The following is a 23,392-nucleotide window of genomic DNA, read 5'->3' as shown; positions in this document are numbered from 1 at the left end:
ATTCTCAAGTTTCTTAACCTACCTTAGCCTCAGTCTACCTCCTTAGAACTGCTCTGAAAATTATCTAATTATCGAATGTTTGCAAAGCATTATGCACATAGTACATGCCCAGCAAATTACAGCTATTAATAGTTTTCTCTATTTCCATATTTTATAGTGAAGTGCGGTTACAGTGCAATGCAGAAATACCAATAAACTCAATTTTTATTGTTTTAAAAAGAAAACTGCCTAAGATCAGATAGCTAATAAATGGATAGGTATGGATCAGAACCAAGATCCAGCCAAGTACAAGACCATGTGCCTACAGTCTCCCCATAAAGAAACCGTGAGCCAAGGTGTCAGAAGGGTCATTACCATGGATATAAGACGGTGGCAAAGACAGAATGCAGAGCAAAGCTCAGAGTGTGTCACGAGAAGAGCCACTGTGACCTTTGTGATGGGGCAGGAACAAACAGCCGACAGGCCTAAAGCCTGGCCTACCGAAGGGTATTCCTGGGAAATGAGCACTGCATCACCTGACCTCCCAGTCTGCAATCAGGAATATGTCAGCATGGTTTCGTCCCACTGACTTGCCCCTGGCTGGCACCTAACCAGCAGTCTCCAGGTCCCTAAGATGGAAAGCGCGGCAGGAAAGTGTGAAATGTACATGAGAGCTGGAGAGGGTGACACTTGCTCCTGGCAGTCTCCTTCATTCTGTACAAATGCCACCTCCTTCAGTCAAATGCCCCCACAGGAACTCAGAGGGCCCTGAGAGCTGGCACTTTCCTTTGAAATCACCCTGGGTTATGCCCTGCTTTGCGAATCCTAGACCATTGACAATTTTGAACTTTATCTGAGCGCTGGGCTCTAGGAAAGCAACTGTTAAGAAACCCCCCACCCTTTTGTGTTCAGAAAAACAATTAAACTGCAAAGGACCACCCTGCCGTCACATATAAGACCCACCTCCACCTTTCCTCACGACTCCCGGAAGACTTGCAGGTGACTTCCTTGTTTACCTGCATTATTATTCTTGCAATGAACTCTCATCAGCTCCTTCACTTTTGAAAATGATCACTAGTAAACTAACTACAGCCATTTCAATTTTTTCCTCATCTATAGATTGTTTTAATGTTTTAATCTAATGCATCCCTGAAACTACTTGCAACTGGCTGCAGGACAGAGTATTTCACTGTTAACAAAGAAGGACTTTCTCAGAACCACATGGAAAACGGCTTCTGTGTACAGGCTTCTGATAGTATCCTTTAAAGAGCTGTGAAACCTTATCAGTGAACTGAGTCAGGATTTCAAGTACTCTAATCAAGAATCAAATGAGTTCATGAGACTGCTAATGCAAGGTCAAGTGAAACAAGAATTATTTATTTAGGGCTGAATAACCTGATGAAGGATTCAGGATTTTCTTTGGAATATTACCAATGCTATCATGTTCTTCTTTTTTTATATATATAAGGAACCCACTTCTCTTATTTTGTAAGCTATCTATAACTCATAACAATTTAGATTTTGCTTTTGTAAGTTAAAATAAAACATTTGTAAGTGATATCTTACTCTCCCAGATTCCCTCCACGATTCGGAAACTCATATTCGATATTATTTCCATGACAATATAGTTATTTTCATAGTTTTACTAAGAGACTGTCCTCTTTGCTACCATGACAGGATTGCAACTATTGGTTATGCAACACAGGCCTTGCCTGGAATGACATATCTGAAAGTGATGATCATTAAATCAGATATGATCAGACACTTTTAAGGAGCAAAGGTTGACTTCATGGAGCCAATGAATACAAAAGCCTCTTGCGAAAACCAGGCTGATACCTGGCTTACAGAATTCCCAGCCTTAGAGGGGAGTAAGGAATGTCTGTTCCTGTCAGACCCGAAAACTTGAGGATATTTTGGGGATCTAGAAAAGAATCGAATTCACTAAAATTTACAGGTACTGTAGGTGAAATAAGTTGGAAAATGTTTGGCTTGGCTTCTTAGCTTGATGAGGCTTTTAAAAGTCCAATCTGGGACATTGCTTATGAAAATTTCTAGCAAAGTAACCTTACATAAACCCAGATGGCAAATTACCATGTTTGTTGTGACTATATAAATAATTAGTCCAAATCTAAGAAGACCAATCCTATTTTTAAATCAACAATATTTTTTTTCTTTGAGATTAACTTCGATCAAAAGAGAGAAAGTATGTGTTTCATTGGAAAATGATGCATTGTCTAAGTAGACCCTTTTGGATTATCAGAGTTTTCCCCATGCTTTGAGCTAGTTGAGCTTTTGCATTTCTTATTAATTGTGGGTCACTTACAGGCATGCAAACTCTGGCATGTCTAGTTGAGACTTAACTGACTTCCTCCCTTTCTTTGTGAAAAAGTTTTGAAACCTATCTATAAATCAGACTGCATCCTGCTACCTTGCCCAATTTGTAAATAGAAAATTGTCAATCCTTCCCATTTCTTTCATTATCTATTTATAATGTTCAGAACTAACAATTACAATCCCCCCTCCCATCTGACTTGCAGTCATGGAGAACTAAAACCCGACAACTCAGATCCCTTTAGGGATTCCAGGTTGCCATATAACTGGCCCTGCCCCAGGATCCAAAGACGACCTGTTAACTGAAGCCCAATGACTTCATATAAACCTCTCCCTGGACAAAGCACTGTCTGATTAAAGGAAGTTTGGTGAAATGCTCAGTTCATGTGTCACTTTTATGAAAGATGTCCAAGAATGTGGACAATGTCACCAAAAGCACTGACATGCCATCTTGAGATCTCCAAAAAACTCCACGAATGGCACTACGTAACAAAAAGATTTTCACCCACTGACCTCTTAGACATCACTGGGCCCTCGGGATTAACTCGTGGCTCTTTTCTTTAATACAAACATTGATATTAATGTCTCTCTTTTTCACTTTGGTATCCCTCGTCTTTTAAGATGCCTGATCTCCAGGACCTTAAAACAACTAAACTTGGCCACCACCTCTCAAAAGATGGTCCAACTGGTTTTACAGAAAAAAAAAACACCAGCAAAAGTCCCCGAACAACTATTTCTTAAGCTCCGCTTCATTCCAATCTGGAGGTTTATGATCACCTATGAGTTTTCAGCAATGGCTAATCTTCATGTTGAATGAAAGCAGGGGCCTGGGAGGAACTGACCACGCTGAGCTCTATCTGAGCCATCTGCTTCCAGAAAGCAAAATGAGTGGCTGATGAAACTTTCTACCTGCAAACTTGACCTTAAATCAATCTGCTTGGTCCATCAAGGAGTGTCTTCAAATATGTTAGGATGACTGCAATAGAAATGTGATCTACAGTGTGAGATTTTTAAATTGCTGATTTTTCTTTCTCTAGGCATAAACTGCTAAAACCTAATGGGTGCCATCTTCCGGGGCAAGGGTCACAAGCTGGATGCACAGAAGAGAAGAACGATGCTCCCAGGGTATCCCCAGTGGGCACCCCGCTTAGTGATGACAAGACTGAAACTCGGGGTTAAAATATGCAACTCCCCAGTGAAATCCACCAGACACTCCTCAGAGGTTTTACGGTTAAGGAAACTTAGGGGGGGGTCCGCCAGGGCCCTTCTTATCTCCTGCCATCCGTTTATTGTTTATTGCTCTCCATAAACTTCCAATACAATCCAACTCCTTCGGGAGGTATTCCAGGCCCTTCACTATCGACCGAGGCATCAGCATCACAAACTCATGGGCTGTATTTGGCCAAGAGGTATGTTTCCTTTGGTTTGCTCAAGAGCAGTGACAAATGTTATGGTCAGGGCTGTGACACACTTCCTCCTACTTGTCCCCATTGCACATAAACTGCTCAGGGAAGGTCCCAGAGCTGATCATCAAGGGAAGAAACTTCAGAACAGCTTTGGGCTTTCCCTCACGCCTCCAGGAATCACTACCACCTCTGTTAGACAACTGGTATCCACACTGGGGTTAGTGTGACTGAGTTACCCATTGCAGCCATCACGAACCATCGTATGGAAAAACTGCAAGGGCCTCTTCTCATGGAATGTGAAATCTAAAACCTTAGCCAAAAATTCCATCCTAACTGTACTTTTACCAATTCTTCCAGTGAAACATAGGATGTGCCAACTCAGACCCAGTAGTGCCGGCAACTGGAGAGCATGGCACACTCTGCTGTTTTTTTGGCTTCCAAAGCAGCAACCTCCCAGCAGGGTATCTAAGATGTCTTCCCAAAGCCTCCAAAGAGCCTCAGCTGTGGGGCACTGGTTGTCCTCGCAAGCACCACACATGCTAGCTTCCAAGACGACAAATGAAACAAAAACAAGTACTATGGCAGACCAATGAACTCACGATCTCTTATCAGTCCCCATCAAGAAAGGTCAGTTCAAGAGTCGGCATCTCTAACAGCAACGGTCAAATGATAAGTATGAGTTTCTGGAGCTGGGAGGCACATGGTAACTGACTTAGAAAGAGTTATGAAAGCATGCATTAGGAAGCAAATACGTTTCAGCCAACAGCTCACACAGAGCCCACGGACACCCACAGGAACCTGGCAGCTCTGGCGGTCATTTCTACCTGAGTTTATAATCCATTATGCTCAAGCTCACACACCCTTTTGTCCTGCATGGAATTAGTTGATACTCATGGTGGGGTTCAGAGGGGTGAGAGAATTGAAATACAAAGTTCAGAATGAAAGATGACACAGGACACATGTCAGATTTGTTGGTAGGCTTTGTGGGAAATGGGCACCTGTTCAAAGTCAGCAGAAAAAAAAAAAAGAGACGTTTAGGGAATTTCATGTACCATGCATCTCCAATCTTTAAGGTTACCAATTGATAGGCAAGTAGCAGTTATTTTAAGAAAGAAGTATGTTTTCGCCACTTTGGGCTGTAATAACAAAACACCATAGACTGGGTGGCATATAAACAATGGAAATTTCTCACAGTTCTGGAAGCTAGAAGTCCAAGGCCAGGGTGCTAGCACGGTTGAGTGCTGATGAGGTCCTTCTTCTGGGTTGTAAACTGCTGACTTCTCACTGTGCCCTCACATAATGGAAATAAGGCTTGACAGTTCTCTGGGTCCCTTTTATAAGGGCACTAATCCCATTCATGAGGGCTCTACCCTCATGACCTAATTACCTCCCAAAGGGTCCATCTCATCACACTGCGGGGTAGGTTTCAACATGAATTCTGGGGACATGCAAATATACAGTCCATTGCATTGTCCCTTGCCCCACCAAAGTCATGTCCTTCTCACATGCAAAATACATTAATTTCATCCCAACAACCCCTAAGTCTTAACTCGCTCCAACATCAACTTTTACGCCTAAAATTACAGCCAAATACACCTACAGTCTGGTCCTGCAGGTCTAAGAAGTTGATGGTCTTCCTTCATTCGTCCCATTTCCTCTGTTGCCTTTAGTCCTAGCTGGGAGTGTTTCCGCTGGCATCATCCCATCTCCATTCCTGGCTTTTGTTGAGATGGTTGATTAACTCCATGGATCAAACCCACACTAATTTCCTTATGAAATGGTAGGTCTAACACACCCTTCGTGTTTCCTTCCAAACACACTTTCTCATGTTTTGTAATATGAACAGGCAGAGAATTGTTCAAATATTTAAGCTCTGGTTCCTTTTTTGCGTAACAATTCTGTCTTCAATTCATTTCTCTCCCCTCACATTTTACTCTAAGCAGTCAGAAGGAACCAACCTACTCCTTTAACTCTTTTTTTAGAAATCTCCTCAGCCAAATATCCAATTTTATTGTGTGGACAAACAGGGGGACCACCTACCAAACCTGACAGAGATCATGGGAGGCCAGCATGACGGGCCCTACAAACTCAGAGACAAAATGTAACCACACAGGGTGACCTGAACATAAACATTCCTAACTAAAGCAGGTCATGGTGGTAGTCACGTCCTAGGCCTCTAGCTTTCTTGACAAAGGTCAATGTTTACCTTAAGTGAGCCGATCTGCTGTATTTGTGCATCTAAGATAGCATACCTTTGAAAGGTCAGGGTAATCTTTTCCAGACCCCTCAGGGCACAACCCACCTCACCAGAACATGAGACCACATTGTTATCTTGTGGCCCACATACCATCTCTAAGAGCGATAAATGTTGATTATTAACTGTCCAGTCCCCACCCATGTAAAATGTACGTGCCTCTCCGATTTACTTTTTACCCAATCCCAGAGATTTCCCCACTTTGCTTTCTCCTACCCCCTTAACTTTCCACCGATGGATTCCATGTAACCCCCCTTACAGCTCCTCCTTTCACTCTAATGTATAAAAGAAGCTACAAAACTGCCATTCTCTGCAGCATTTTCTCAATCCCTTGAGAGTTCGCTTCCTGGTGATTGTCATCAGCTGGGCTCAAATAAACTTATAAAAATTCTCTACAGATTTGGACGTTTCTTAGGTGGACAATTGCTTGCTAGTTTTACCTTCCACAAAACACTAGAACGCAAACACAATTCAGCCGAGTTCTTTGCCACTTTATAACAAAGATGGCCTTTCCCCCCTTTTTCCGGTAACATGTTCCTCATTTCTGTCTTATCCTCACTGGAATGTCCTCTACCATCCATATTTCTACCAGTAATCTCTTCATGATTACTTAGGTATTTTCTAAGAAGATTAAAGCTTTTTCTGCCGCTCTTTTTTTCTTTCTGAACTCTCACCAGGATTGCCTTTAAAATTCCATTCACAGCAACCCAGGCTTTTTCTACCATGCACCTCAAAAACCTTCCAGTTCAAAGCTACTTCCCACTTCAAAGCTACTTCCACATTTGTAGGTATTTGTTACAGCAGCACCCCCACTTCTCAGTACCTATTTCTGTCTTACTGAGTTCAGGCTGCTATAACAAACTACCATAGACTGGATAGCTTATAAACAACATATTTTATTTGTTGTTTATTTTTCACAGTTCTGGAGTCTGGAAGCCCAAGATCAGGGTGTCAGCATGGTCAAGTTCTGGTGAGAGCCCTGTTTCAGACTACATGATATGAGAATGCCAACTTCTCATATCTTCACATGATGGAGAGTGAGGAAGCTCTCGGGGGCCTCTTTTATAAGGGCACTAATCCCATTCATGAGGGCTCCACCTTCATGACCTAATCACCTCCCAAAGGCCATACCTCCTAATATCATCCCATCAAGGGTTAGATTTTTAATATATGAATTCGATGGGGGAGGGCACAAAAACATTCAGTCCAGTGTCAAGTACAAAGAAATCAAACCTTATATTAACAGTAATCATTAAATAGCCAACATTCATTTAGGCACTACACACACTTGGCATTGATCACCTCATCATGTTACAAATGAGAAAAATTAACACTCCAAGAGGCATAGTAACCTGCCAAGGTTACACAGTTCATAAGCTGCTATGCTGGAGTTCAAACTAGGGCTGTCTTACTCCAGAGCCCATGATGTTAAATTTTAAATAAGTCATACCCTTAGACCAAGATAGATTTGCAGAAGGAGAAAAAAGTGGTATGAATAAGGAAATTATCCAAATGCAAACATCTGCCTCATTACACTGACACATTTAACCAAAACAAATAATCACCAATCTTAATCTCATAAAAATACTCATTGCAGTATTATTTATAATAATGAAAACTGGAAATAAGCTAAACTTCCAGCAATAGTTGAATATTATATAAAGTATGGCTCCTAGAATAATGAAATTTGAATGAGTCCATTATTCATTTCTTCAGCAAACATGTGTTGAGCACCTACCATATACTAGGTACTCTTCTATGTGCTAGGGAAACAGCAATGAACAAAAAAACATGTCCTTGACCCCTATGAAACGTATAAAGAACGTTAAATGACATGAGGAAATGTTTATGATAAAATGTTACATTGAAAACATAAAATTATGTATTTAGCATGAACTAAATTGTGTACACATAAAACAGATAAGTGTACAAAACAAGCAATTAAAAGATAATATGCCAATACACCCAATACATTGCTTCTGTGCTGGAAATATAATGTGCATGAAAAAGAGGCTCAACAAAAACTCTGACAAAGTTTAGTGACCAAAAGTAACCTCACAGGATGACCTGATCATAAATTCCTCACTGGGCAGGTTATGGTGGGTAGTCACGCCCCAGGCATATAACTTCTTTGTAATAGGTTTTTTCTTCGCCTTAAGCCAGCCCTGTCCATTGTTTCTGTGCATCTAGGAAAACACAGGTTTGAAATGCGCCAGAAGTAATCAGTTCTCTTTTTCAGACCACTCAGAGGCATAACCACCCTCAAGAGAGCACATAATCTTGTTAACTATCTTGTAATCCAATCATGGCAATTTCTCTGCCTCTGCTTTCTCCCACTTTCACATAATCTATCTTACCTTGCCTCCTTAATTCCAAATGTATAAAGAGAACTGCAAAATTGTCATTTGCTGGAGCATTTGAGATCTTACTTTCTAGTATATCGTCAGGTTGGCTCTAATAAATGCTTATAAAAATTCTCTACAGGCTTGGACATTCTTAGGTTGACATTTACTTCCATAGTCAGCAGGAGTCTGAAGAAGCAACCCAGGACCACCCTGGGGACCTGAACTGGGGTGAGGTGCCAGCAGGGACCCATGGTGCCCCACTGGCTCCCCACTTTTCTTTGGGTGAACTTGGGTGAGTTTTCTTTTGGAATCACAGACCTCCCTGCTTCAGGTAGCAGGTCCTGAATTGACTGGAGCTATTCTCAGGAAATCCTTGAGGTGGATAAGGATTAACATAACCCAGAGAAATGAGGGGAAAATGGGGAGCTACTTTTATTTCTGGGTTTTTTGGGGGGGTTTGGATTGCTTATTAAGAGTCTGAACAAAATATTGGCTAGTTAAATGAGAGACTGAACTCTCTTTAGCTCTGAACAGAAGGGACATTTGCTTCCCCAACCTGAATCTGGAGTATACTTAGATGACTAAGAATCACCATGGAGTTGACTGAGGAAAATTCCCTCTAGGGTGTGAAGCAGTCCTATAGAGACATCCACCACATTTAACGCATGCACATAAAGGCTGCTTTGCCCTAGAACATTTTCAGACTACAGACTTGAAAGGAAAATTAAAATTAACATGGAGATCATGCCTCCGAGGCCAACAAGCCCCATGGCAGTCAGCCTCCCAGTAATAGTCTCGTAGGAGACAGCCGGATAAGGAGCCTGTGATAATTCATGTTTTTGTGCTCAATTAGAAAAAGCCAGCTATAAATTTAAGTGGTATGAATGATTAAGTGTATCATTCATTGATCTCTGAAGTTTCAAAAGAAAGATTTAGATGAATGGATCAACCTATGATGTTGTTTAGGTGAAGAATTTGACATATTAAAAACAGCTGTCCTTATTTTAAAACTGGGAAGGTCATTTGGAACTTGACTTACCAAAGACAGATATAAAGTGTGAATGCCTCCAAAACAAAATTTGGATCCAACTGTTATTTTACAAACTAGTGAAATTTCCTCATGGCTAAAATGTCTGTGTGTGTGTGGGGGGGTAAATTTCAGATAATTTTCTACCTGCGGCTTGTATTGTTAAAATTAAAGGCAAGTGCTTGTAAGGATAGAATATCCTAAAATTCACAGAAATCATTACTTATTATCATAGGAAAATTTTTTTCTCCTTCCATCACTATATATTTGATCCCTATTACCCTTTTCTACCACACTCCTCCCCGCTTTCCCTCTGGTAACCACTAAGCTATTGTCTGTGTCTATGAGATTTTGTTTCTTCATTTGTTTGTCTTGTTCGTTTGTTGTTTTCAGTTTTATATACCACATATCAATGAAATCATATGGTTCTTGAGTTTTTCTGTCTGACTTATTTCACTTCACATAAAAATCTCAAGATACATCCATGCTATCGCAAATGGCACTATTTCATCTTTTCTTAGGGCAGAATAGTACTCCATTATGTATATATACCGCATCTTCTTTATCCAATCATTTATCAAAGGAGACTATGGTTATTTCCATGTCTTGGCACCGTAAATAAAGCTGCAGTGAACATCGGAGCACATACCGTATTTCCCCATGTATAAGACACACGCTTTTTTGAAAAATGTGGGGTCTAAAAACTGGGTACGTCTTGTACAGTGGTTGTATGAGCGCAAAAACAAGCACGAAAAAAGAGGGAAATGCATGTAAAAAATATCTACAACCACTGTATAAGACGCACACAGTTTTCAGGCCCCGAATTTTTCGAAAAACAGCACGTCTTACATGTGGGGAAATACAGTATGTCTTTACAGATAAATGTTTTAGATACTCAGGGGAGGGATTGCTGGGTCATATGATATTTTATACTTTTATATATTATTCATGTTTAATACAAGCAACATTTAATAATACTACATTTGTGGGCGACTTCCTGTCAAGATGATAGAGTAGGTAAACTGTGCTCACCTCCTCCACAGTCACATCAAAACTACAACTAAATTATAGAACAGCCATCATTGAGAACCACCTGCAGACTAGCCGAACAGAATTCCTGTAACTAAGGGTATGGAGAAGAAGCCACATCGAGACTGGCAGGAAGGGTGGAGTTGTGGACTGCGCAGATCCCACATCCATGATGTAGACATTAGGAATCTGGGGGGATATTCTGGCTGTGGAGTTCCCAGCACCACACCTGGCTCCCGAGCTCAGGACACCAGTACCTGAGGGGGAAGAGGAGTTCCCTTATATCTGGCTGTGAAAACCAGTGGGGATTAAGTCTGAAAAAAAGAAAAGTCTGCTACAGACTGAGGTGCTGCTCTTAAAGGGCCCATGCAGGCTCACAAACTCACTCGCTCCAAGCTCCAGTGCAGGGGTAGTAGCTCAAAGTGCCAGGGACATACAGGGAGGAACTATACCATCTCCAGGGTGAGGGTTGGAGGGGCAGGGATGAGGTCAATTCTCCCTGGGGACGGAAATGCTGGTAGGCACCCCTGTTCCTTTATTGAATGTTCCTCCTACCTAGCTGGCCTGGTGAAAGCAGGAGCCAAATCGGTGCTCTCCATTAACCTGGCTAACAACATTCGCTGCACCCAGGTGATTCCCTGAGAACCTGTTCCAACTAACTCACTCGCCCCACCCAAGCCTCTCCCACTGGCTCCTCCACATAAGTGACCTGCCTTGGCTCACGCAGCAGTCCTTCCAAAATCTCTCAAAGATCCACAAACCCCAAAGAAGCAGGGCACAGCCTCGGTGTGCCTTGTAACTATTGCTAAGCGGCTCCAAGTCCAGCGTAAGTGGTGAACAATCTCAACTTGCATTTTAACTCTCATCAGATGGCACCAAGGCTGGCATAAGGGGCAGCCAGTCTTGGCCTGGAGCATAGCATCAATTAAGCAGCCACAAGCCCAGCACAAGTGGCAGCTAGCCTTGTTTTGCAGTGCCAACTCTCCCAAGCACCTCCAAACCCAACATAAGTGGAAACCAACCACAGATTCCATTGTAGCTCCTACGAAGTGGCCTAAAGCTCAACACAAGTGGGAGCTAAACTTGGCCTGCACAGGACATCTTCCCATGTGGCCCCAGGCCCAACTCACCTGGTGGCTAGTTTCAGAACACACCACAGCACCACCCTACCAGCTCCACAAATGACTAACCAGAAGGGTGGACTCAGCTAAGGAAAAGCAAAGACATGCAGCCAAGATTGCTCTACCCAGCAAGGCTATCATTTAGAATCAAAGGTGAGATCAACAATTTCCCAGACAAGAAAAAGCTCTAGGAGTTCATCACCACCAAACCAGTATTAGAAGAAATGTTACAGGGACTTCTTTAAATATAGAAGAAAAGATAAAAAATGTGAATATGAAAATATAGGAAAGAAAAATTTCTCACTGACAAAGGAAACCACTTAATAAGAGCAGTGGATCAACCAACTAGAAAGCTACTACAAAGGGTAAAAAACAAAAGTAGGAAGGTCATATGTAATTACAACAATAGATTAAAGGATACAAACAAACACATACTAAAAAAAGTAAAAAATAATGACAAAAACATAAATGTGGAGGGGGTGAGTAAAAAGTGTAGTGATTCTAGAATGTGGTCAAACATAAGTGACCATCAACTTAAAATAGAGTGCTATGAACACAGCTTGGTTATATATATGAAGCACATGGTGACCACTAACCAAAAATCTATGAGAATTAAAAGAAAAAAAGAGAAAAGAATCCATCATAACACTATACAAAATCATCAGCATACAAGGAAGAGAGCAAGAGAATAAGAAAGGAATGAAGAACTACAAAAACAATCAGAAAACAGGAAAATGACAATAACTCCATATAGTATGCCAGTAACTGCATTAAATGTAAATGTAAATGCTAATAAAAAAACACAGATGGCTGAATACATTTTAAAAATCCAATTAAAAAATGGGCAGAGCACCTGAATAGACATTTCTCCAAAGAGGACATACAGGTGGCCAATAGGCATATGAAAAAATGATCAATGTCACTAATAATCAGAAAAATGCAAACAACATCTGAAATCTATGTAACTTTGCTAACAATCGTCATTCCAATAAACTTTTGATTTAAAAAAAAAAAGAAAAATGCAAATTAAAACCACAATGAGATATCATCTCACACCTGTCAGAATGGCCATCATCAATTAATCAACAAACAACAAGTGCTGGCGAGGATGTGAAGAAAAGAGGACCCTCGTGCACTGTTGGTGGGATTGCAAATTGGTGCAGCCATTATAGAAAACAGTATGGAGGGTCCTCAAAAAATTAACAATGGGGCTGACCAAGTGGCGTGTTGGTTAAGAGCTGGCTTGAGATGCCAGAGGCCCCGGTTTGGATCCCATATATGAGGGCCAGTGACACTGCCCTCTACAGCTAAGATGCTGAACAACACCTCGACCTGGAGCTGGGCTGCCATGGGTCACCGGTGACGGTGTAGGCTGCAGTCCCCTGCTGCAGTGGGCTGCCATAAGCTACCATGTGTAGCTAGCAGCCAGCATGAGCGGCCAGCAGCTGCCGTGAGCGGCCGTCCAGAGGCCAGCAACTGATCTGCCTCACCCGGAAAGAGTGCAATGATGGTGCCAGCTTGGGCCAGCGAAGCGACATCCTCCACAACTAGACTGAAAAACAAAACAACAGCAACTTGTCTGTTCCCCTTCCCCCGATTCCCCAGCGCTGTTCCCCTTCCCCAATTCCCCAATAAAATCTTTAAAAAAAAAATTAAAAATGGCACCACTTTATGACCCACCAATTCCACTCGTGGGTATTTATCTGAAGAAATCCAAAATACTAATTTGAAAAGAGATATATGCACCCCTGTGTTCACTGCAGTAGTATTTACAATGGCCAAGATATAGAAGCAACCTAAGCGCCCTTTGATAGACGACTGGATAAAGAACATTTTATATATATATAATATATATATATATATATAATATATATATATAATATATATGTGCGTGCGTGTGTGTGTGTGTGTGTGTGTGTGTGTGTGTGTGTGTGTGTGTGTATATATAATATTACTAGGCCATAAAAAAAGAATGGAATCTTACCATTTGCAACAACATGGATGGACCTAGAAGGTATTATGCTAAGTGCGTGAAGTCAGACAGAGAAAGACAAATACCCTATGATCTCACTTATACATGGAATCTAAAGAACAAAATAAATGAACAAATAAAATACAGATTCAGATACAGAGAATATACTGATGGTTGCCAGAGGGGAGGGGGGTTGGGGGACTGGGTAAAAAAGGTGAAGGGATTAAGTGATAAAAATTGGACAAAACAGTCAGAAAGATATGAAATCTAGTATGGGGAATACAGTAAAAAATATTATAATAACTATATAAGGTGCCAGGTGGGTACTAGACTAATCGGGGCTCATTTGACAACATATATAAATGTCTCTTCATTACGTTGTATACTTGAAACTAACATAATATTCTATGTCAACTGTAAATAAATTTAAAAATAACAATACATTTTTATATTTGATTTCCAGGGTTCATAAATACACAGGGTGCCAAAAAAATGTATAGATATTTTAAGCAAGGAAAAACTGTATTAAAATTGTAATAATACATACCGATAACAAAAGATGAATACAAGGCATGTGTATACATTTTTTGGCATCCCTGGTATATATAAATATAATTGTGTTACTAACTTGCTTCAGTGACACCACATCATTGGCAACAGTTCTGTGGTTCAATGTTCTCATCTAACAAATGCTTTACACTAATTCTTTAACTCAGTGGTCACCAAACTTTTTCTTAAGCGGCCAGAAGCCAAATATTTTAGGCTTTGAAAGCCATATAGTCCCTGCCACTAGTACCCAATGCTACTTTTGTCCCGCAAAGGCACCCATAGACAATACTTAAAGGAATAAGTGTGGCTTAAATCTCCTGTCGCCTGAAAAGCTGTACATAGATGAATACAAATTTTAAACTTTCTAAGGAATGTGTTTCTTGGAAGACACTTACTCTGAATCATTTCGGAAAATAAATGAAAAAAATCACTCTTGAATCTACCCTTGGAAAAATATATATTTTCATGTATTAGATTCTTTAAAGAAAACTCCCCTGCAGACTTACTGAGTAAAAGGCCTCAACGGAGGTTTAAGGAGGTTTTGGCGAGGAAGAAATGGGACCAGGAGAGAATGTTTCTTAACTTTCTTAAGCTGCCTCCCATGAGCTTGGCACTGGACCACAGGGGCTAACGATGCCCATGCTCTCTGCACGCACAGACCAAGGAGGCTGCGTGGTCTGAGACCTGCCTCCAGAGGGACATGGTCTCATGTAGCTGAAGACTTACCAATGTTAATCTCATCATCAGTCAGAGTGTCTCCAATGAAATCAAACTGAAAGGACTGCAGTGTCTGGGAAAATTTCTGAACAGCTGTGGAATAACCTGCAAAGGAAGGAAACAGGAGACATGGTCAACATGGCTGTCCCCTGACTGATTCCCTCATCTCTGTTAGGGCAGATGGGAGGAAAGCAAAGGGAAGTGCTCCCAGCAGGTAGCAACTTGTGCTGTATTTTTTTGTTTTAAATCACACTGTCAGTAAATGTGAGCAACCAAAACCACAATTAAAGAGGAAAGAGGGCAGTTTAGTGCAGTCTTTCTTTTAATACACAGAGCATGTTTTATCTTCAATCCCTTCCTCTCTGACCTGTTCTACTCAAAGCCTGTAAGACTTAAAGCTGCTTGTTGTAGTCCTAAGGGCATCTTCTTAAGCATTATCGAATGCCCTTTATGGGCAATAGGCTAGATGCTTTCTCACTTCATCACCAAACAAATATCAACAATCATTCTACAAAGAAAAAAATTAGTTCCAGGTCCCAGATCTAGTTGGGAGAGCCAGAACTAGAAGCCATCTGCCTCTCAAGGGCCCCTTCCATGACCACATGGCAACACCTGGACTTTTCACACGTTAACCAGATGATAGCCTGGGTTAGGATACTATCTGGCAAGGGAACAAAGTTAACTTACAGAGTATTCACCAAGGGACCTAAATTAAGGAGGGAATGAATAAAAAATCTGAGGGTGGTATGGTCAGGTATGCTTTTATTTTTGGTCAATGATTTTGAATTTTATGAAACAAAAGTTTAATGATGGTATAAAATAAAATCACAATTAGCTACCCCTTTGACAAGTTATCTTTACTGAAATTTTTAAAGCATGACCTTCTCCAAGAGGTCCAGCCAACTTTCCACTCTTGCTACTCCAAGAGAGGTTCTCAGGTCAACAGCAGCATCGTCACCTAGGAGCTTGATGGAAATACACATTTCCAGGTCACACCCCCAACCAGCAGCATCAGAAACTGCATTGTGATACAATTTTGTACAAAGGGGATTTGTATGCTCTTAAAAGTCTGAGGAGGGGCCAGTCGAGTGGCTCAGTTGGTTAAGAGTTGGCTTAAGAACGCGACCTCTGAGCAACAGGGCCACAGGTTCAATTCCCACATGGGATAATGACGCTGCACTCAAGCTGAGCTGTCGCTGAGCTGCCAACAGGCAGCAAGATGGCTCAGCTGGTGTAACAACAAGATTGCCTGTTCGATGGTGGGCTACCCCCGCCCACAACTAAGACTGAACTCGGCACCTTGAGCTGAGCTGCCACCCGGATAGCTCAGTGGATAGCGTGTGAGCTCTTAACAACAAGGTTGCTGGTTCAACTCCCGCATGGGATGGTGGCTACGCCCACCTGCAACTAAGACTGAACTCGGCACTGTGAGCTTATAGAGGCCATGAGCTGCCGACGGCCTGCCAGGTGGCATCAATGAAGACTGAAGAACAACAACTTGGCTGGTCCCCTTCCCCAATTCCCCAATAAAATATTTTTTTAAAAAGTCTGAGGAGCGCTGTTCTAACCAACTAAAGTAACCCACTAGAGCGTTGTCTAGGATAATTCAAGCTTGCTGGTTATGTTGGTTCCCTGTTCTTATTTCTTCTTTCACTCCCTAGTTTCCTCATCCTCCACCTTCATATCCATCAGATACACAGGCTTACTGAGAGTTTGTGCTCTCAGACTAACAGAAACAGAGATGATGCAAACAGCATCTATTCCTTTCAATGAAAAGCTATACAGTTAAGCAGTCACGGTCAAACACAAAACATATTCAGACATTTGGCCAGAATAGATTAACCTGACATTCATTTTATCACCATCTTATTTATGTCCCGTTTTCAGAAGTATTTCTTTTCAGTATTTAGAGCCTTGACCCTTTGAATAGGTCATTGGTAATAATAATAATAATAATAATAATAATAATAATAATAATAATAATAAAGATTTTACAGAGATTGGAGGCTGCAGACCAAGTTACCATGCTTTCTCAAATTTCCACACTTTAGAATCACACTGCCCACTTCAAATCTGGGCCACATAAATGTGAGAGGAGGAAGCACACCCTGCCTTCAATATTTCATCAGCAAAGAGAATACAAAACTGGCTCCATGTCTGGAAAAAAAATCGCTTTTCTCTGGCCTCCTTAGTCTGCAGCAGAAAAGCACAAGCCCAAAATTCCCCATGTGCTCTCTGTTTCACTCAGGGAAATTAAATAAAAATATTCATTATATTGCCCTTTCACACTAGCCAGGATTTCTTAAATTTTACTTGAGCCAAGCAAAGTACAGTTATTAATATTAATCATTCCTCTTTAGAATTATCTAAACATTTCAGAAACCACATATGATTTTCAACATTTATAGTAGTTTGTAAATAAAGGCATGGAGTGAGGAAGGAGTTACATTCATTCCCTTATTCATTATTTGCACTTAATTTTCAAAATTTTTTCAACTACAGTTGGCATATATTATTATATAAGTTTCAGATGCAGAAGCATGTCTTCGTTTACTCTTCCCAACTATCCAAAGGTAGGTATTACTATTCTTACCTTATAAACAAACAAGAAATGAGACAATGCAGATAAATTACATTCATAAATATGAACAACTATAAGTTAACAGCTCTTCATGGGAAGGTCTTATTTATTTGGCCTCTGTACTGAGGAAAGTGCCAGGAAAGATTTGTATATTTTATATTTATTTAGATTAAACTGTTACATTTTATTGAACTTCAGTATTCCTCAGAGTCCATAATGTGCTAAATAAAGTATTTTAGGAATCACCCTCGACATGTCTTTTTCTGTATATCCTTAGTTATAGGACTTCTGTTCAGCTGGACTTCAGATGATTCTCTATGATGGGTGTTGTGTAGTTTAGCTGTAATTTTTATGTGGTCGCAGGAGGAGGCAAGTACAGTGTTTACTTACTCCGCTGTCCTGACCGGAAGACTCATATATTTTAGATAAATGAGTTTGGTAACTTCTGGACTCCAAAGAATCAACAGATCACTTAGAAGTGCTTGTAATGTATGGAACATTTATTTCCTTATCATCCTAAAATTCACTGCATCATTCCAAACCATGTAAGCTCATCATTTTTTCCTCCCCAATGCTTCCCTATTCCTGTCCACCAACCCGTGATCTCATAACTTTTTCAAACCATCTTTGAGGGTTCTCTCTCCACCACTTTCTAATGTATTCATGTGTCCTCTATGATGTTTTTCCCTCACCTTTTCCTTACTCATTCTAGCATGTAGTTGTGTAATGCTTTTTAGGCAATTGAAGCTTTGTGGGAATGAGTTAGAATATAAAGAGGATTAATTAATTAATTAATTAACTAATATTATATAGATACCAATTTCCTTTTAATCACTACTTTTCTTTGGAATCTTATAGAATATACTGTCTTATGTCTAACTTATTTTTGTCTGCACAGTGTCTTGTAAATACATCAATGAGAAATTCATTTTTTGTGTCTGTAGTATTCCATTGGATAAATATGCCATCATTCATTCATTCATTCATTCATTCACCTATTCGTGAACATTCATGATGTTTCTAGTTTTTCCCTATTGTCAATAAAGCTGTTTTAAACATTCATGTATAAGCCTTTCTGGGACATACGTTTTCATTTCTCCCAAGTAAATACCTAGTGGTCTAATGAATTTCAGTTGATCCACATACATTTTAATTTTAGCCATTTTGCTGGGTGTATAGTGATATCTCACTGTAATTTTAATTTGCATTTTCCTGAGTACTAACAGTGCTGATTATCTTAGTATATACTTATAGGACACTTGTAATCTTTTTTTTTCATGAAGGGCATGTTCAAATTCTTGTCCACTTTCGAATTTGATTGTTTGTCTCATTATTTTGGAGCTATAACGTTTCTTCATAAATTCTGGACACAAGTTTTGGTCATATATGTGTATTACGAATATTCTCTAAATTAACTCAAGCTTAACCATCTGAAGGCTGTGTATTCAAGACAAAAGACTGAAACTTGATAGGAATAGTGAGCTGCATGGGGCATTAAGGTACCCTAATGAAATCACCCTCTGCCCCGCTCTGCAGCAGCACTGAAAACTAACAGTTCGGCAGCCCCTGGATGAGACAGAATTGGGTGGGAGTGTCACAAGGCCCCCCTCAGATTATTACCGCTATTTGTTCATTTTGATAGGTCCATTCCTAGGGCTTGCCTTTGTCCTGACCAAAGCTCATTCTGTGTAAACAGTGCTGTCATTGGATCATTTGTCAAAAGCACTCATCTCAAGTTGTTCAAAATTGTGTTGCCCTGAGGTGATGTACGGGTTGAAGTTATCAAGAGGTTGACCAAAGCACTTGGGATAAAAATAAAGAATGACAAATTGGAGAACAACATGCCCATGGAGGGCTTACAAACTGCAGCCTATTCCTAGAAATCTACAAAGGTGGGTACATGCACAGGAATGTGTGCACACCCCAGGCTGTGTGTATGTCCCCGAGAGGCTTGAGAAGGCCCTAACCTCTCACTTCTGGCTGACCTTGAGACCCAGCACACGCAGGGAGAGAATGGTGAATTAAGGCAGAGTGGTAAACTGCCTGGCTAAATGTTGAAGGCATGCCAGAATACACACACAAAGCCCTTCAGCAAAGGCTGGGAGGCTTACTGGTTCCAAATGTTTCATGAAATCACTGTCCAATCGTGATCTGAACACTAAGGTAAGCTACCAAAAGCTACAGTGGCTTCACACAACAAAAGATACTGACCTTAATACAGAATTAGTCCAGGAGGTAAAAAAAAACAAGTAAACAGCACCAGATGCAACAACCCGCGGGGAAAGGGAGAGGGTCTAATTTTCAGAGTTTACACATTATATATTTTTTAAAACATTAAAATTTTTTTTATTTGGGGAACAGTGTGTTTTTCCAGGACCAATCAGCTCCAAGTCAAGTAGTTGTTTCAATCTAGTTGTGGAGGGCGCAGCTCCGTGGCCCATGTGGGAATCAAACTGGCAACCTTGGTGTTATGAGCACTGCGCTCTAACCACCTGAGCCAACCGGCCGCCCCTATATTATTTCAAATGTACATTTTTCAACAAAAAAAATTAGGAGATACACAAAGGCACAGGAAATACTGGCCCATACTCAAGAAAAAACGTAATCAATAGAAATTGTCCATGAGGAAGCCTAGACATGGGACTTACTAAACAAAGTTGTTTGTTTTTTTAAGTTTTTAATTTTTCAATGACAGTTGACATACAATATTACATTAGTTTCAGGTGTACAACATAGTGATTATATATTTATATAACTTAAGAGGTGATCACCCCAATAAATCTAGTTCCTGACACCATATTATGAAAATATTATTGACTATATTCCCTATGTTGTACTTTACATCCCTGTGACTATTTTGTAACTACCAACTTATACCTCTCAATTTCTTTTAAAATTTGCTATTTTAAATATGTTCAAAGAATTAAAGGAAACCATGTCTCAATAACTAAAGAATGAGAACAATGTCTCACTGAATAGAGAATATCAATAAAGAGTTGGAGGCAATTTAAAAACAACCAACTAAAATTTCTGTAGTTAAAAAGCACAATAATTGAACAAGCTCAATCCATGAACTTAAAGACAGGTCAACTAAGATAAACCAGTCAATAGAACAGAAAGAAAAAAGAATGAAGAAAAATCATTACACTAGGTAACACAAATCCTCCACAGAATTTTCAAAAATAAAACAGACAGAAACACTTCTCAGCTCATTCTGTGAGTTCAGTATTGTCCCAATACCAAAACCAGACAAGGACATCATAAAAAAATAAAACTACACACCAATATCCCTTATGAATACAGATGCAAATATACTTAACAGAATACTAGCAAACTAAATCCAACATATAAAATAATTATCCACCATGAGCAAGTAGTATTTATTGCAGGACTATAAGGCTGATTTAACATATAAAAATCAATCAGTGTAATACACTATATTAATAGAATTAATATTAATTTATGTTCTCAATAGATGCAGAAAAATTTGATAAAATCCAACACCCACTCATGATGAAGACACTCAACTAGAAATAAGAGGGACCCTGACAGAGGCCATCTACAAAACATTCACAGCTGATGTCATACTTAATGGTGAAGGACTGAATGCATTTTCACCAAGGCCAAGAAGACAAGAATGTATGCTATGCTCTCACCACTTATATGTGACATTCTACTGAAAAATGTAGCCAAGACAATTCAGTAAGGAAAAAAAATTAAAAGGCATCCAGATTGGAAGGGAAGAAGTAAAGCTATCTCTATTTGCAGATAACATGATATTATATATAGAAAGGCCTAAGGTAGCCACAAAAATGCTTAGAACTAGTAAACTAGCTCAGCATGTTATTGGATGATCAATATATTGGGTTGTCAGAAAAGTCATGACGCATTTTTGCAACGAAAACCAGAAAAAATACGTCATGACTTTTCCAACAACCCAATACAATAATCAATTATATTTCTGTACACTACCAATGAACAATTCAAAATGAAGTAAGAAAATTCCACTTACAATTGCATTAACAAATAAAATACATAGGAATGAATTTAACAAAAGTGTAAGACTCTACATTGAAAATTACAAGACATGTTTGAAATAAATTAAAGAATATCTAAAATGGAAAAGCATCCCATGTCCATGAATCACAATACTTAATATTGCTAAGATGGCACTATGCCACAAATTGATCTACATCCAACCCATGCCCTACAAAACCCAAGCTGCCTCTTTTTCAGAAATTGACAAAAATCTTAAAATTCATACAGAAATGCAGGGGATACAAAATAGCCATGACAATCGTGGAAAAGAAGACTGAAGTTAGAAGACTCAGACTTCTTGATTTCAAATTTACTACAAATTTGTAGAAATCAGGAGAGTGTGTCATGGGCATAAGGACAGAAATACTGATCCATGGGACAGAATTGAGAGTCTTTACATAAACCCTCTCATTCACAGTCTATTGATTTTTCGATAAGGCTGCCAAGGAAACTCAATGGAGAACCAAAAGTCTTTTCAGGAAACGATGCTGGGATAACTAGATATCAACATGCAAAAAACTAAAGTTGGGCCTCTTCCTCATAGCAATATTCAAATGTATTATAGACCTTAACATAAGAACTAAAAATATAAAACTCTCACAATAAAAAATAAGCAGAACTTTTTATGACCTTGAGTCTGTCAAAGCCTTCTTAGCTATAACACCAAAAGCACAAGTGACAAAAGAAAATATAGACACAATTGAACTTCATCAGAATTAAAACACATTTGTAGTTCAAGGGACACAATCATGAAAGTGAAAAGATAACCACAGAATATATCTAAAGGGACTTGCATCCAGAATATATATACAGAGGGTGCCAATAATATGTATATACATTTTAAGAAAAGAAAACTGTATGAAAATTGTAATACTCAGTACATACTGATAACAAAAGGTGAATGAATAAATACAAGTCACGTTTGACTTCTGCAATGACAAGAGGTGCTCAGAGCGGTTACCATCAGCGTCCGGACACTTCTGATTATGGCCAACTACTGCTTGAGCAATGTTGGCCAAAGTGTCCACTTGTGTACATTTTTTGGCACCCCCGGTATATATAGAAACATGTATATATGCAAATATAATATATACATATTTACAAATACAATACCTAGAACACCAACAAATCTCTATAGAGATACACTCAAGCAGTGTCTCAAAGATATATCTGCACCCCCATGTTCATAGTACCATTATTCACAATGGCCAAAAGGTGGAAGCAACCCAAGCATCCATCAACAAATTAATGGATTAAAAAAATGTTAAATAAAAAAAAAGTTAAATAAACATACCCTGGAATATTATTCAGCCTTAAAAAGGTAGGAGGGCCAGCTGAATGGCGCATTGCTTAAGAGCTGGCTTGGGATGCCAGCTCTGAGCAGCAGGGCCCTGGTTCGGATCCCACATGAGGGCCAGTGACACTGCCCTCTACAGACTGAAGAACAAAACGACAGCAACTTGTCTGTTCCCCTTCCCCCAATTCCCCAGCGCTGTCCCCCTCCTCCAATTCCCCAATGAAATCTTCAAAAAGAAAAAAAAAGGAAGGAAATTCTGACACATCCTACAACATGGATAAACTCTGAAGACATTATGCTACGTGAAATAAGCCAGTCACAAAAAGACAATGTTTGATTTCACTTATATAAGGTATCAAGAGTAGTAAAACTCACAGAAACAGAAAGAATGGTAGCCACCAAGGCTGAAGGGGGAAATGAGGAGCTGTTAGGTAATAGGTCTAAAGTTTCAGTTAGGGAAGATGAAAGTTATCAAGACTGGTTACACAACAATGTGAAAATACTTAACACTACTGAGCAGTACGCTTAAAATTCTTAAGGTGGTCAATTTTAACTTATGTGTATTTTATCAGTTAGATTATTTAAAAAAAAAGAGATACACTCAAAATCATTACAGGGCCGGCCAAGTGGCGCGATGGTTGAGAACTGGCTGGGGATGCCAGAGGGCCCCGGTTCGGATCCCACATATGAGGGCCAGTGACACTGCCCTCCACAGCTAAGATGCTGAACAACAGCTCGACCTGGAG

At 39.8% G+C, this 23,392-nt stretch overlaps 1 protein-coding gene across 2 annotated transcripts in view; it reads right to left on the bottom strand.

Annotated features, from left to right (window-relative positions):
* The window catches only part of OPHN1 (oligophrenin 1), a 286,883-nt gene that overhangs the window by 180,977 nt on the left and 82,514 nt on the right, over window positions 1-23,392 (bottom strand). For both annotated transcript variants that reach the window (XM_019648067.1, XM_019648068.1), the window contains exon 3: window positions 14,740-14,835. In XM_019648067.1, the coding sequence (XP_019503612.1) occupies window positions 14,740-14,835 (96 nt within the window). The remainder of the gene's footprint in view (window positions 1-14,739; window positions 14,836-23,392) is intronic.

Source organism: Hipposideros armiger, unplaced genomic scaffold (assembly GCF_001890085.2).
Source record: "Hipposideros armiger isolate ML-2016 unplaced genomic scaffold, ASM189008v1 scaffold_119, whole genome shotgun sequence".
Lineage (NCBI taxonomy): Eukaryota > Metazoa > Chordata > Mammalia > Chiroptera > Hipposideridae > Hipposideros > Hipposideros armiger.
Note: the sequence above shows the minus strand (reverse complement) of the source record. Positions and strands in the feature narration are given on the sequence as shown.